Here is a 12276-nt window from a genome sequence, read left to right on the forward strand (position 1 = left end):
AGTGCAGGGGGGCTGCCAGGGCTGGGACCCCTCAGGGTTGTGCTGTGGCTCCCAAATTCCCTGTGTGTGTCCCTGGAAGGGGAAGGAGGGGAGCTGGCTGCTGACAGGGGGGAGCTGCTGCCTCCTCCACCCCTCATCTCCTTCCTGCCTGGGGGAGGAAGTGGGATTGCCCTGCTCCCCCTGCTGTGCTGCTTTCCAGAGAGGAACCCACGGGGTCCCCAGGGTGGGGACATTGCTGGCAGTGTCCTCGTGCTGCTGCAGCTGGGGGGGGTGGCACAGGGCCTGACTTTGGCTCCTTGGCTTCTCCTGTGGCTTCTTTCCCATCACTTGCTGCAGCTCCTGCTGGCATTCCCTGCTCCCTGCCCTGGCCCGGGAGGCACCCTGGGGAAGAGGTGGCACCCAGGGTGGGTGCACTGAGGGTGGGTGGCACTGAGGGTGGATGGTACCCAGGGCGGGTGGCACACAGGGTGGATGGCACCCAGTGTGGATGGTACCCAGGGCGGGTGGCACCATGGCCAGGGTCCTGTTTCAGCCCTGCTCCATCCCTGTTCTGCAGCAGCGGCCCGGGATGCCCCCCGGGGGCAGGATGCCCATGGCAGGGCTGCAGGTGGGACCCCCAGGAGCCCCCCCGTATGGAGCAGCCACCCCGCTGAGGCCCGGCCTGCCCCAGGCCATGATGGATCCCTTCAGGAAGCGCCTGCTGACCCCCCAGGCACAGCCACCCATGGCCACCCCGAGGAGAGGGTAAGGCTGCCATGTCCCACCCCTGCGGGGTTCCTGGGGGGGACAGGGGGTCCTGCTGGTCCTGCTGAAATCCCGGGGTGGGTGGGGTGGAAGGACCTCAGAGCCCACCCAGTCCCACCCCAGGGCACCTTCCACTCTCCCAGGGTGCTCCAAGCTCTTTGGACATTCCCAGGACTGCCACACTAATCCACGCTGCCAGGGAGCTGCATCCCTGCTCCTCAGTGCATCCAGGCTGTGTTTCACCTCCTGTTTTCCATCTGAACTGAGCCAGGAGCTGCTTGGTTCAAACCAGGCACAATAATTCATTCCCAACAGGAATCTTCTGCTGGGAAACTTCTCCAGAGCAGAGGAGAGCCCTGCTCTGGAAGTACCTATATAAATATAAATAATATCTAATGTCAGTGAGATGTCACTGCAGAAAGAGCTGTAAAAAGATGGATGTCATTCCATTCAGGACAGGGATCCCAGGGCTGTGTTCAGCCAGTGTTTGACTCTCTTCAAGACCCCAAAGCCTCTCCAGGTCCCCATTCAAGTGTCACATCATGCAGCGTGCCACAGCTGCAGAGCAGGGGACCAGCAGGGTTTTCCTCCAGCCTGGCACCTGCCAGAGCTTGGGAATAGGATATTTTGGGATGGAGGGAATGGGATGTTTTGGGATGGAGGCAGAGATTCCTCAGCTTCCTCTCACTCTGATCTCCACACCAGGAACCAAAGAGCCTTGTGGGGTCCCCAGCAGCAGCTCCTGGGAGTCTTCTTCATCCTCCCTGGGATGCCTGATGGCACATGGCTGGAAGTGTGGGATGGGGCTGGCAGATTTTGGGGATGCTCCCTGGAGCTGCAATCAGGGCAGGACTCCTTGTTTGGGCTCTGCCAGCAGCTCCTCTCTGGTTGCCAGCCCTGGTCCCTCTCTGTGGGGGCTGTTTGCTTCCTAGAATCTCCAGGCAGGATCCCTTGGTGCTCATGGATGCTCAGGTCCCATTCCCTTCCCTGGCAGCTCCGTTGGTTCCCTGATCCCTCCTGGGCCACCCCAGCACTGCTCAGGCAGAGTGAGCTGGGGGCTGGGGACAGGGACATCAGAGCCATCCCATCAGGGCTGGGATCAGGCACCAGCCAGGCTCACAGCTGGGCATTCCCTGCTCCCAGCTGCTGGATCAAGGGATTAGGAGCTTCCAGCTGCCCTGGGGTGTCCAGACCCTGCAGGAGGAGGGGTTGGATGGGGCAGGCATTGCTCCAAAGCAGGGCTCTGACCTCTCCTGGAGTGTTCTCCTGGAGCATGCAGTGTCCCCCAGACCCCTCCTGTGTGATCCTGCTGCTCCAGGTGCAGCTGGAGGAATAGGAATTCCCTGTGCTGCTGGAGCCTGCCCCATCTCCCGGGCAGGAAAACAGGAGAGCATTCCCTGCTGTGCCCAGATCATTCCCTGCTGTGCCCAGAGCGTTCCCTGCTGTGCCCAGAACATTCCCTGCTGTGCCCAGAGCATTCCCTGCAGCTGCCTGGGCACTGGGATGGGCTGGGGCTGTTGGGAATCTGCAGTGGGCAGGGCTGGATCCAGCCAAGCTGGATTTTCCCAGGATTTCAGCCCCACCACAGCAGGGTTTGGTTTGAGCTGGGTTTAAGGGAGTTCTTGGCAGTGGCTTTGGTTTGGAGCACTGGGAGAATGGGATGGCTGCTTTGAGAGGGGAAGTTTGGGAATGCTGTCCTGCAGCCCTGGCTTTGCCTTGTTATCACCTTTGCTTTCTCCAGCATTTCCTGGATTTCCTTCCGTAGGGTCAGGCTGCAACATCCAACACCTTTCCCCCAGGAATAGCCTGAGTGGGAATGGACCCCCAGGACCATCCAGTCCCACTCCTGGCCCTGCCCAGACCCCCAGCAATCCCACCCTGGGCACCCCTGGCAGTGCTGCCCAAACCCTCCTGGAGCTCTGGCAGCCTCGGGGCTGTGCCCATTCCCTGGGGAGCCTGGGCAGTGCCAGCACCTCTGGGGAAGAAGCTTTCCCAAAATCCATGCCCCCAGAGGGCAGGCAGCAGGGTGTCCTGTGGGAGCTGTAATTTTCCCTGTTTCCCAGGGTGAAGAGGAGGAAGATGGCTGACAAGGTGCTGCCACAGAGGGTGAGTGTCACCTCAGCCCGGGGGACAGGGCTGAGCTGCTGCAGGGGATGGGGGTCCCCAAAAAGGGAGGATCTCCCTGAGTTCCCTCCTGCCCCCTGGGAATTTCTGTTCAGTCCCAAACCAGCCTGGAGTGTTTCTGTCTCTCCCTCTGGCACAGCAGGAGAGGGTTGGGGTGGGGCTGGACTCTGAGCAAGCGAGGAGCAGGAATGGGGTGGGATGGAGATCTCAGGAGGTCCCTAAGAGTCTCTCTTGGGATTCCAGGGTTCCATTCCATGCAGGAATGCTGCTGGGAACAGCAACAGGCTCCAGAGTGGTTTGGGGCAGAGCTTTGCAGGGCTCCAGGCTGGGTTTAAAATAAAACCTGGATGCTGGACTCATCACCTGGTGTCTCGCTGGCTGCTGGGGCTGTGGGGGGATCCAGCCCATCCCAGCACACTGGGATTGACCATTCCTGTGCCCAGATCCGGGAGCTGGTCCCAGAGTCCCAGGCCTACATGGACCTCCTGGCCTTCGAGCGCAAGCTGGACCAAACCATCGCTCGGAAGAGGATGGAGATCCAGGAGGCCATCAAGAAACCCCTGACGGTGAGCTGGGGCCTGCAGGGGGGCTGGAAGCCATGGAATCGTGGGAAACTGAAGGTTGGAAAATCCTCTGAGGTCATCCAGTCCAAGCATCACCCTAAGCCACGTCCCCAGCTGGAGTATCCACACGTGTCTGGGGCACTTCAGGGATGGGGATTCCACCTCTGCCCAGGGCAGCCCATTCCAATGTTTCACAACCCTTTCTGGGGGTAAATGTTCCCTAATATCCAGTCTAACCTCCCCTGAGGCCGTTTCCTCTCCTGCTGAGCTGGAGATGTGCACTGCAGTCCCCTCTCACCCCGTCCCTCCCTCTCTCTGTTCCCTCCCCACAGCAAAAGCGGAAGCTCAGGATTTACATCTCCAACACCTTCACCCCGGCCAAGGAGGAGGGAGAGGGGGGCGAGCGTGTGGCCTCCTGGGAGCTCCGAGTGGAGGGGAAGCTGCTGGAGGATGTGAGGATCCAGCAGGGATGGTGGGAGGAGCATCCAGGGGGAGGGAGGGAGGAGCTGGTCAGGATCCAGGAGGGATGGGGTGATGGTAGGAGGGGCTGGGATAGGGATACAGTGCTGGTGGGAGGAACTCTGGTCCATGGGGATCATCCAGGAGGGGTCAGGTGCTGGTGGGAGGAACTCTGGTCCTTGGGGATCATCCAGGAGGGGTCAGGTGCTGGGGGGAGGAGCTGTGGGTCCATCAGGACTCAGGAGGGATAAATGATGGTGGGAGGAAAATTACTGGTCCATAACAACCCAAGATGGATGAGGAGGGGTGGGAGCACTGCTCCATAAGGAGAGGGAAGAAGTGATGGTGGGAGGAGGAGCTGGTCCATCAGGGGCATCCAGGAGGGATGAGCAGGTGGGAGGAGGAGCACTGGTCCATCAGAACCATCCAGGAGGGATGAGGAGGTGCTAGAAGCACTAGTGCTGTGCTGAGAGCTCAGCTGGGACTGGATTTGGGATCAGGATTCTCTGCTGCCCTGTCTGCAGCCCAGCAAGCAGAAGAGGAAGTTCTCCTCCTTCTTCAAGAGCCTCGTGATCGAGCTGGACAAGGAGCTCTATGGGCCAGACAATCACCTGGTGGAGGTGAGGTGGGAGGGGATCCCAGTGGGGAATGGGGCACGGCCCTGCTGCTCCCCTCTGGGTGCTCAGCTCCCAGGCCAGGGCCTGTCCTGCTGGGAGAGGGGCCTGAGCAGGTTTTTGGGGCTGGGGGCAGTGTCAGGTCTCCATGGGGACCGGGCTCTCCTGCTTTCCCAGCTGAGGTTTAGGATGCCTTTCCTCCCCTGGCAGAGCTCAGCTCTGAGCCCTCCCAGCCCAGGTGCTCAGCCAGAGCTGGAGCTGTGCTGTGTGGGGCAGGGACGTGGCCCCAGAGGCAGCTTTGCCTCAGCCTGGCACAGATGGGTCCCCACAGGGGTGCTGATCCCACAGAGGCTCACCCCAGTGCCCTGTGGGAAGAAGGGTTTGCCCTCCTGCCTGTCCCTGAGCTGGAGGGTCCTTGGGGGTTTAAGCCATGCCTGGGAGAGGGATCAGACTTTTTTGGGTGCTCCTGCTGGAGCTCTCCCTGCACCCAGCTTGTGCCAGGGGGATCCTGTGGAGAGACTGAATCCCCTTGCAGGGGAAGCTGGGAGCAGCTCTGATGCACATTCCTGCAGGATTGATCCAGAACTGTGGGAGCCCTGCAGCCCAAGCACTCAGGGCTGGAGCTGCCCCAGTCCATCCCCGTGCTGGGCTGGGAGAGCTCCGAGCTGCCACCACTGGGACCAGGAGCTGCTGGGGTGCCCCAGGCTGTGCCCGGAGCCCCAGCCCAGCTCTGCAGACACCAGTCCTGCTGGCAGGGCTGGTTCCATGGCCCTGGCCTGAGCAGTGTCCCCATTGTCCCCCGCAGTGGCACCGGATGCCCACGACCCAGGAGACCGACGGCTTCCAGGTGAAGCGTCCCGGGGATGTCAATGTGAAGTGCACCCTGCTGCTCATGTTGGACCACCAGGTACGGCCTGGGGCCACCTGGGGGCCACCCAGGGGTGGGGATGGGCTGGGACAGGGCCTTGGATGAGGGTTTGGGAGTGCAGGGGTTGAAAGGAGCACAGGGAGCTCCAGGCATGGACCCACAGTGACACAGGGGCCAGACAGACACTCCCCTCTTCTTTGGGTAGCAGCAGCAATTTCTCCATGGAAAGGGAGTTAAAAACTGGGACAGGGTCTTGGATGAGGGTTTGGGGGATGCAGGGATCAAAAGGTGCACAGGGAATTCTGGGCATGGAGCTGCAGTGACACAGGGGCTGGGGGGACACTCCTGAGTGCCTCTTCTTTGGGCAGCAGGAGGAATTTCCTCATGGAAAGGGAGTTGCAAACTGGGACGAGATGCCCAGAGGGTGGTGGAGTCTCCATCCCTTCAGCTGTCCCAGGAACACTCAGTGCTCAGGCTGGGGACAGGATGGGTGGGTCGGGCTGGGGTTTCTCCAGGGGTGCTTTTCCAGCCTGGCTGGTTCTGTGGCTGACCCCGCTGTCCCCACAGCCCCCCCAGTACAAGCTGGACCCGCGGCTGGCCCGGCTGCTCGGGGTGCACACCCAGACCAGGGCCAGCATCATGCAGGCCCTGTGGCTCTACATCAAACACAACAAACTGCAGGACAGCCACGAGAAGGAGTTCATCAACTGCAACCGCTACTTCCGCCAGGTACCTGCCCATTACCCCCTCATCTGGCTGGGAAGAGCCTCTCACAGCCCCTCCAGGCTCTGGCTGTGCCCCTTCCCTGGGCTCTGACTTGCACCACCAGCTTGGGGATGCCCCACCTGGCTGCACAGGTGAGGGGAGACCCTGCCATGGGTGCCAAAGGCTCTGCTTTGCCCCCCCAGATCTTCAACTGCGTCCGCATGCGCTTCTCCGAGATCCCCATGAAGCTGGCAGGGCTCCTGCAGCACCCAGACCCCATCATCATCAACCACACCATCAGGTGGGGGCACAGCCTGGGCACGGCCCTGAGGGCTCTGGGCTGGGCGCTGGCTGGGCAATGGCTCCAGGGCTGAAGGGGCCCCATGGGATGGGCAGTGTCTGCAGGACTGGGGGTGCCCCATGGCGTGGAGAGTGGCCAGTGTCCCTGGGACTGGGGGACTCCGTGGGCCAGGCAGTGTCCCCAGGGCTGGGGGTGCTCAGTAGGGTGGGGAGCGAGCCCAGCAGTGTCCCCAGGGCTGGGGGGCTCTGTGGGCTGGGGGCGCAGGAGGCTTTGAGGTCTCCAGCCTGAAGGACCAGCACAAGTCACCTGGGAGGGGAACAACCACGAAATTTGAGGCTTCTTGGGGCACTGGTGTTGCTGTTGGGGGTCCATCCACCCCCAGCCAGGTGGGGGCTCAGCAGGTCCCCCCAACCCCATTCCCCCAGTGTGGACCCCAATGACCAGAAGAAGACAGCCTGCTACGACATCGACGTGGAGGTGGACGATCCCCTCAAAGCCCAGATGAGCAACTTCCTGGCCTCCACCACCAACCAGCAGGAAATCGCCTCCCTGGATGCCAAGGTGGGAGGGGACACTGCCAGGGGGAGCCGTGTCCTGGGGGGGGGACACAGCTCCTCTGACCCCTGTCACCTGCCCAGATCCATGAGACCATCGAGTCCATCAACCAGCTGAAGACACAGAGGGATTTCATGCTGAGCTTCAGCAACAACCCCCAGGATTTCATCCAGGAGTGGATCAAATCCCAGAGGAGGGACCTCAAGGTAAAGGGGAACAATTTTGGGGAGGTTTAGGTTGGATGTTGGGAGAAATGTTTTCCTGGAAGGGCAGTGGTGGAGTCCCCATCCTTGGAGGGGTTCAGAACCATGGATGTGGCCCTTGGGGATGTGGGTCACTGGTGAACGTGGTGGTGGGCTGAGGGTGGGAGGTTTTTTCCAGCCTTAACAAGTGCATGATTCTGAAGCCCTGGGGCTGGGCAGGATGGGGGGCTGGGAAGGGTCTGGTTCCATCCCAGAGCTCAGGGAGGGGTCTGGGTCCCTCGTGGGTCCCTCTGGATCCCTCACTCCTGCTGCCCCGTCCCGTTTGGGTCAGATCATCACGGATGTGATCGGGAACCCCGAGGAGGAGCGGCGGGCCGAGTTTTACCAACAGCCCTGGGCGCAGGAGGCCGTGGGCAGACACATCTTTGCCAAGGTGAGCTGGGGGGTGGGACGGGGTCGGGGTGGCAGTGGCAGAGCCCCGGGAGCCCGGGCGGTGTCCCCTGTCCCTCCCTGACCGCCGCGGTGTCCCCAGGTCCAGCAGCGCCGGCAGGAACTGGAACAAGTGCTCGGGATCCGCCTCACTTAAGGCGGGCGGGGCCCGGGGCCGCCCCCGCCCCGCTGCCCGAGCCGGACGGTACCGACTGGAAGCCACAGCACTTGCACAAACCCGATGTGCCTGGAGGGAGGGGAGCCCCCGGGGCTCCCCGGGCCGAGCACAGCGGAGTCCCCGCTCCCCCCAGGCCCCCGCAGCGCCTCCTCCGCTTTGCATCGCGCCCTCCCCGCGCAGCCCCCGCGGGTTCCCCGCTCCCCTCCCGCTCCCAAAGCTCCCCCGGGGCCGGGAAGCGCTGCCCGTGCCCGCGGGGAGGAGCTGCCAGCCCCATCCCGAGCCCCGCAGGCCCGCCCTGCCCCTCTTCTACCAAAGTTCGTCATTCCAAACGCCAGCTCCCCCCGACGTTTTGCACTATTTTTGTGAACAGGTTTTATATATAAAAAAAACCCCCAAAAACGCAAAAAAAGAAAAAGGCAGCGTTTTGTACAGTGGGTTTGTATTTGATTAATTAATTAATATATTGATTGAGTTCCTCTTCCTGCACTGGGCTCTGCAGGGGCTCAGGGAGGCTCCCAGGGCTGCTCTGGGGATACGGAACCGAGGGCTGGGGCTCATTTTGTGACAATCAGTTTATTCTTTACCCCCCCTCCCGCTGTTTTACATAATTCCACAATTAACCACTTGTCTTGACGAGGTTTGGGGGCAGAGGGGCTGGCTCTGCCCCAGGAGCCTGTGGGGGCACAGGGGCACCAAGAACTGGAGATACTGGGGAGCAGGGAGGGGACCAGGGGGCAGTGCCACCACTGCCACCCCCACTGAAGTGCCTTTGCCCCCCTGCAGGCTCCGAGGTGGGGGGGCGTTTACAGATTCCCAGGGTTGGGCTCAGGGGTTTCTGCTCTGCCTCTCGTGTAACCAGTTTTTGTCTATTTTGGATCTTTTCTAATAAAAGCAGTTAGCAGCAGCTCTGTGGGGTGTGTGCTGTGTCCTGCAGCTCCTGTGGGCTGTGCAGGGTCCTGCAGCCCCCACCCCAACCCCAAATAAGTCCCCAACTCAGCACCCGGGCCTGGCCACAGCAGCTCTTTATTGACAGCACAGAGGGAGCAGCTCCAGCCTCACCGTTACTTCCACAGCTTCTTGATAGACATGTTCTTCTCACTGTCCTTCTGCATCACCTGGGGGGAGAGGACAGGGGTGGGTCCAACATTCCGTGCCCACATTGGGTGTTAATTACCCCAGAAAGGCGTTTCAGCCCTGCACAGGGAGGGCTCAGCAGCCTCTCCCATGTCACTCACGGTGACAATCCCCTTGTTTGTGCTCCTGGCAAACGCCACCCAGGACACTTTGTGCCCCCATCACCCCCCAATGTCACCTCTCCCCTGGCACCCACCTTGGCCACGGCCATCTCGAAGTCCTCCTGTGTGACGTGCACTCTCCTCTCCCTCAGGGCATACATCCCTGCCTCTGTGCACACACCCTGAGGGGACAGGAGGGGAGCATCAGCCAGTGCCCCCCGTGGCAGCCCCCATGTCCCCAGAGTCCCCAGCTCACCTTCACCTCAGCCCCCGAGGCCCCCGGCATCAGCTCCGCGATTTTCCGCAGGTTGATGCCCCGGGTCAGGTTCATCTTCCGTGAGTGGATCTTGAGGATGTCCAGGCGGGCCTGGAGCAGGAGCACAGGGAGGATTGGAGCCCAGATTGGCTCCCAGGGAGAGGGTGGGGACAGCACGGACAGGGCCAGCCGGGTGTGGCTGTGGTACCTCCTCGTTGGGAGGGGGGAATTCGATTTTCCTGTCGATGCGGCCGGGGCGCAGCAGGGCCGAGTCCAGGATGTCGATCCTGTTGGTGGCCATGATCACCTGCACAGGGGACAGCTGTCACCACCCCGGGCACCGCGGGGCTGGCAGGACCCCAGGCAGGGCCACCCCCTCTACCTTGATGTTCTTGGTGGCCTCGAAGCCGTCGAGCTGGTTGAGGAGCTCGAGCATGGTGCGCTGCACCTCGCTGTCGCCGCCGGAGCCGCCCTCCAGGCGCGACGAGCCGATGGAGTCGATCTCGTCCATGAAGATGATGGAGGGCGCGTGCTCCCGCGCCATCACGAACAGCTCCCGCACCATGCGGGCCCCTGGGCACGCCGGGCTCAGCCTGGCCCCGAGCCCACGCAGCCCCCAGGAGCCCCAGAGCCGCCCCCACCCCCGTACCTTCCCCGATGAACTTCTGCACCAGCTCGGAGCCGGACACGCGGATGAAGGTGCAGTCGGTGTGGTGGGCCACGGCCCGGGCCAGCAGCGTCTTCCCTGTGCCGGGGGGGCCGTAGAGCAGCACCCCCTGCAACGGCCACACGGCCCTCAGAGCCTGCCTGGGGCCACGGGCCAGCCCAGGCCCCCAGCAGCACTTGCCTTGGGCTGCGCGATGCCCAGCGCCTCGAAGAGCTCCGGGTGCTTCACGGGCAGCTCGATGACCTCCTTGATCTCCTTGATCTGCTTGTCCAGGCCCCCGATCATCTCGTAGGTGGAGTCTGGGACCTTCTCCACCATCATGAGGGACACCAGCGGGTCCACCTTGTTGGGCAGGATCTTGTGCAGGGTGTAGCTGTCGTTGCGCAGGGCCACGCGGCAGTTGGGGGTCACCTGTGGGGACAGCACGTGGGTGGGTGTCCCTGTCTGCCCTGGGGACCCCCCACAGCCCCGGGGCACTCACATCATTGATGTCGATGTTCTTGTCCACATCCACCACGAACTTCCCCTCTGGGTGCACCTGTAAAGGAGCAAAGACCCCCCGGAGTCGTTTCCCTGGGAATTCCCTGCTGAGGGACACCCCCACGGCCTGGGAGGAGCAGGAGCCAGGAGCTCCAACCCCACTGCACACCCCAGGGCAGCCCCGGGCCCAGCAGAGCCATCCCAACGAGCTCCTCTGCACAAGGAGCTCCCACCCCACGTCCCCAAGCTGTCCCATGCCCTGTGGGGACATGGGGCTGTCCCCCAGCCCAGCCCTGTCACCTGGGGGCAGCTCAGCCTCATACCTTGACCAGCACCTTCTTCTTGTCCATGGCTCTCACCACCTCTCCCACGTAGGATCCCTGCTCCTGCAGCAGCTGCAGCTCCTCCCGCAGCAGCCGCACTGGGGAGGGACAGCTCAGCACCAGCCCTGGCAGCTGGAGCCCCCAGGGGAGCCCAGAGCCTCCAAAGGCCAGCCCAGAGACCCCAAAGGCCAAAGGCCAGCCCAGAGACTCCAAAGCCCAGCCCAGGGTGCCCCAGGCCCAGCTCAGGGGAGCAGGAGGAGCTGCAGACCCTACCCTTGGCGTTGAGCTCGTTCCTCTGCGCCTGCAGCCGCCGCAGGTTCTGGCTCTTCTCGTTCACGATGAGCTGCAGGGAAAGGCTTTGTTGAGTGCCCTCGGGCTCAGGCACACCCAGCACAGGGAATCGTGGAATGGTTTGGCTTGGAAGACATTTTACAGCTCATCTCATCCCACCTCTGCCATGGCAGGGACACCTCCCACTGTGCCAGGCTGCTCCAGCCCCAGTGTCCAGCCTGGCCTTGGGCACTGCCAGGGATCCAGGGGCAGCCCCAGCTGCTCTGGGCACTCTGTGCCAGGGCCTGCCCACCCTCACAGGGAACAATTCCTCATTCCCAATCTCCATCCATCCCTGCCCTCTGGCAGTGAGACAGGGACCTGAACAGGAGCAGCCCCAGCTCAGAGCACAGCCCCACCCCGTGTCCCCAGAGCAGGTCCTGCCTGCCCACAGCCCTGGGCCAGGTCGTGTCCCCAGAGCCCCCAGAGCAGGTCCTGCCTGCCCACAGCCCTGGGCCAGGGGCACAGCATCCCGGCTGGAAGCACAGTGACACGGTCCTGTGTGCCCCGCGCTGTGCTCACCTGCAGCTCCTCGATCTTGGACAGGTAATACTGCCGCAGCCCCGAGCCGCCCTTGCCGTCGTCCATCTCCATCTGCGACAGCCGAGCTCAGCACCGCGACAGCCCCGCACGCCGCCGGCCCCGGGGAGCCCCGCCGGGCCCGATCCCCCCTCAGCCCCGCTCCCGGGCCCGATCCCCCCTCAGCCCCGCTCCTGGCTCCTCTTTTCCCTCCTCCCATGCTGTTCCCAGTTTCCGATCCCGCCTCCCGCGCGGGTCCCGAGCGTCCCTCCCCTCCCTCCCTCCCTGCCCGACACCCCCGAGTCCCGTCCTCCCAGGCGCCCAGAGCAGCCCCAGCTCCCGTTCCCCTGCAAGCCCCCCGCTCCCGGTCCCGGTCCCGTCTCGCCGCTCAGGCTCCGCCGCCTTCCCCAAACCCGCCAAGTCACGGCGCTGGCAGGCCCCGAGCAGCCCCGGCCGCAGCACAGCCCGGGCAGCCCGAGGCGCCCCGAGTCGCTCCCCGAGCTCCGCCGACCCCCCCCAGCCCGGCCCGGCCCGGCCCGGCCCGGCCGCACCTGCTCGGGCCCGTCCAGCGCCATCTTCTCCGCCGGCATCGGGCCCCAACAAAGATGGTGCCCGCCGGCTTCCGCTGCCCGGCCCTGCCGCCCGGCTTGATGGCGTCACTTCCCCTTTCCGGAAAGCACACGGCCAGGCCGTGCAGTGCGCATGCGCAATGGCTCGTGTCGG

At 63.3% G+C, this 12276-nt stretch overlaps 2 protein-coding genes across 4 annotated transcripts; one reads left to right on the top strand and one right to left on the bottom strand.

Moving 5' to 3' along the window:
• Positions 1 to 459: 459 nt before the first annotated feature.
• Positions 460 to 8012, top strand: SMARCD2 (SWI/SNF related, matrix associated, actin dependent regulator of chromatin, subfamily d, member 2). The gene is made up of 12 exons (XM_039701034.1): positions 460 to 744; positions 2808 to 2850; positions 3312 to 3434; positions 3764 to 3883; positions 4415 to 4510; positions 5310 to 5411; positions 5940 to 6101; positions 6281 to 6378; positions 6804 to 6939; positions 7017 to 7139; positions 7468 to 7569; positions 7669 to 8012. Exons 1-12 carry the CDS (start codon positions 488 to 490, stop codon positions 7720 to 7722), a joined length of 1416 nt encoding a protein of 471 aa, XP_039556968.1. The 5' UTR covers positions 460 to 487; the 3' UTR covers positions 7723 to 8012.
• A 153-nt stretch (positions 8013 to 8165) lies between these two features.
• On the bottom strand, positions 8166 to 12223 carry PSMC5 (proteasome 26S subunit, ATPase 5). 3 transcript variants are annotated; one of them, XM_039701038.1, is made up of 13 exons: positions 12105 to 12223; positions 11557 to 11628; positions 10978 to 11047; positions 10705 to 10802; positions 10383 to 10439; positions 10082 to 10312; positions 9884 to 10010; positions 9617 to 9807; positions 9443 to 9541; positions 9235 to 9345; positions 9074 to 9160; positions 8803 to 8858; positions 8166 to 8264 (listed from the first exon to the last, which is right to left on the bottom strand). In XM_039701038.1, the coding sequence occupies exons 1-12, from the start codon at positions 12141 to 12143 to the stop codon at positions 8805 to 8807; spliced, it is 1236 nt and encodes a 411-aa protein (XP_039556972.1). In that variant the 5' UTR covers positions 12144 to 12223; the 3' UTR covers positions 8166 to 8264; positions 8803 to 8804. The 3 variants fall into 3 exon arrangements, with proteins under 3 accessions (XP_039556972.1, XP_039556971.1, XP_039556970.1); XM_039701037.1 differs by having other exon boundaries at positions 8166 to 8269; XM_039701036.1 differs by lacking the exon at positions 8166 to 8264 and having other exon boundaries at positions 8745 to 8858.
• Between the last annotated feature and the right edge of the window lie 53 nt (positions 12224 to 12276).

The sequence above is a fragment of the Passer montanus genome, unplaced genomic scaffold (assembly GCF_014805655.1).
Source record: "Passer montanus isolate IOZ18808 unplaced genomic scaffold, ASM1480565v1 scaffold148, whole genome shotgun sequence".
NCBI lineage: Eukaryota > Metazoa > Chordata > Aves > Passeriformes > Passeridae > Passer > Passer montanus.

Bases quoted from the DNA above. Each gene is read 5' to 3' on its own strand.
- SMARCD2 (XM_039701034.1), top strand. From the start codon at position 488: ATGGTACCCAGGGCGGGTGGCACCATGGCCAGGGTCCTGTTTCAGCCC. The intron at 3,435-3,763 runs GTGAGCTGGGGC...CCCTCCCCACAG, and splicing joins CCATCAAGAAACCCCTGACG to CAAAAGCGGAAGCTCAGGAT. The intron at 6,940-7,016 runs GTGGGAGGGGAC...TCACCTGCCCAG, and splicing joins TCGCCTCCCTGGATGCCAAG to ATCCATGAGACCATCGAGTC.
- PSMC5 (XM_039701038.1), bottom strand. From the start codon at position 12,143: ATGCCGGCGGAGAAGATGGCGCTGGACGGGCCCGAGCAG. The intron at 11,048-11,556 runs GTGAGCACAGCG...CTTTCCCTGCAG, and splicing joins CCAAGATCGAGGAGCTGCAG to CTCATCGTGAACGAGAAGAG. The intron at 9,346-9,442 runs GTACCACAGCCA...CTCCTGCTCCAG, and splicing joins TCCCCCCTCCCAACGAGGAG to GCCCGCCTGGACATCCTCAA.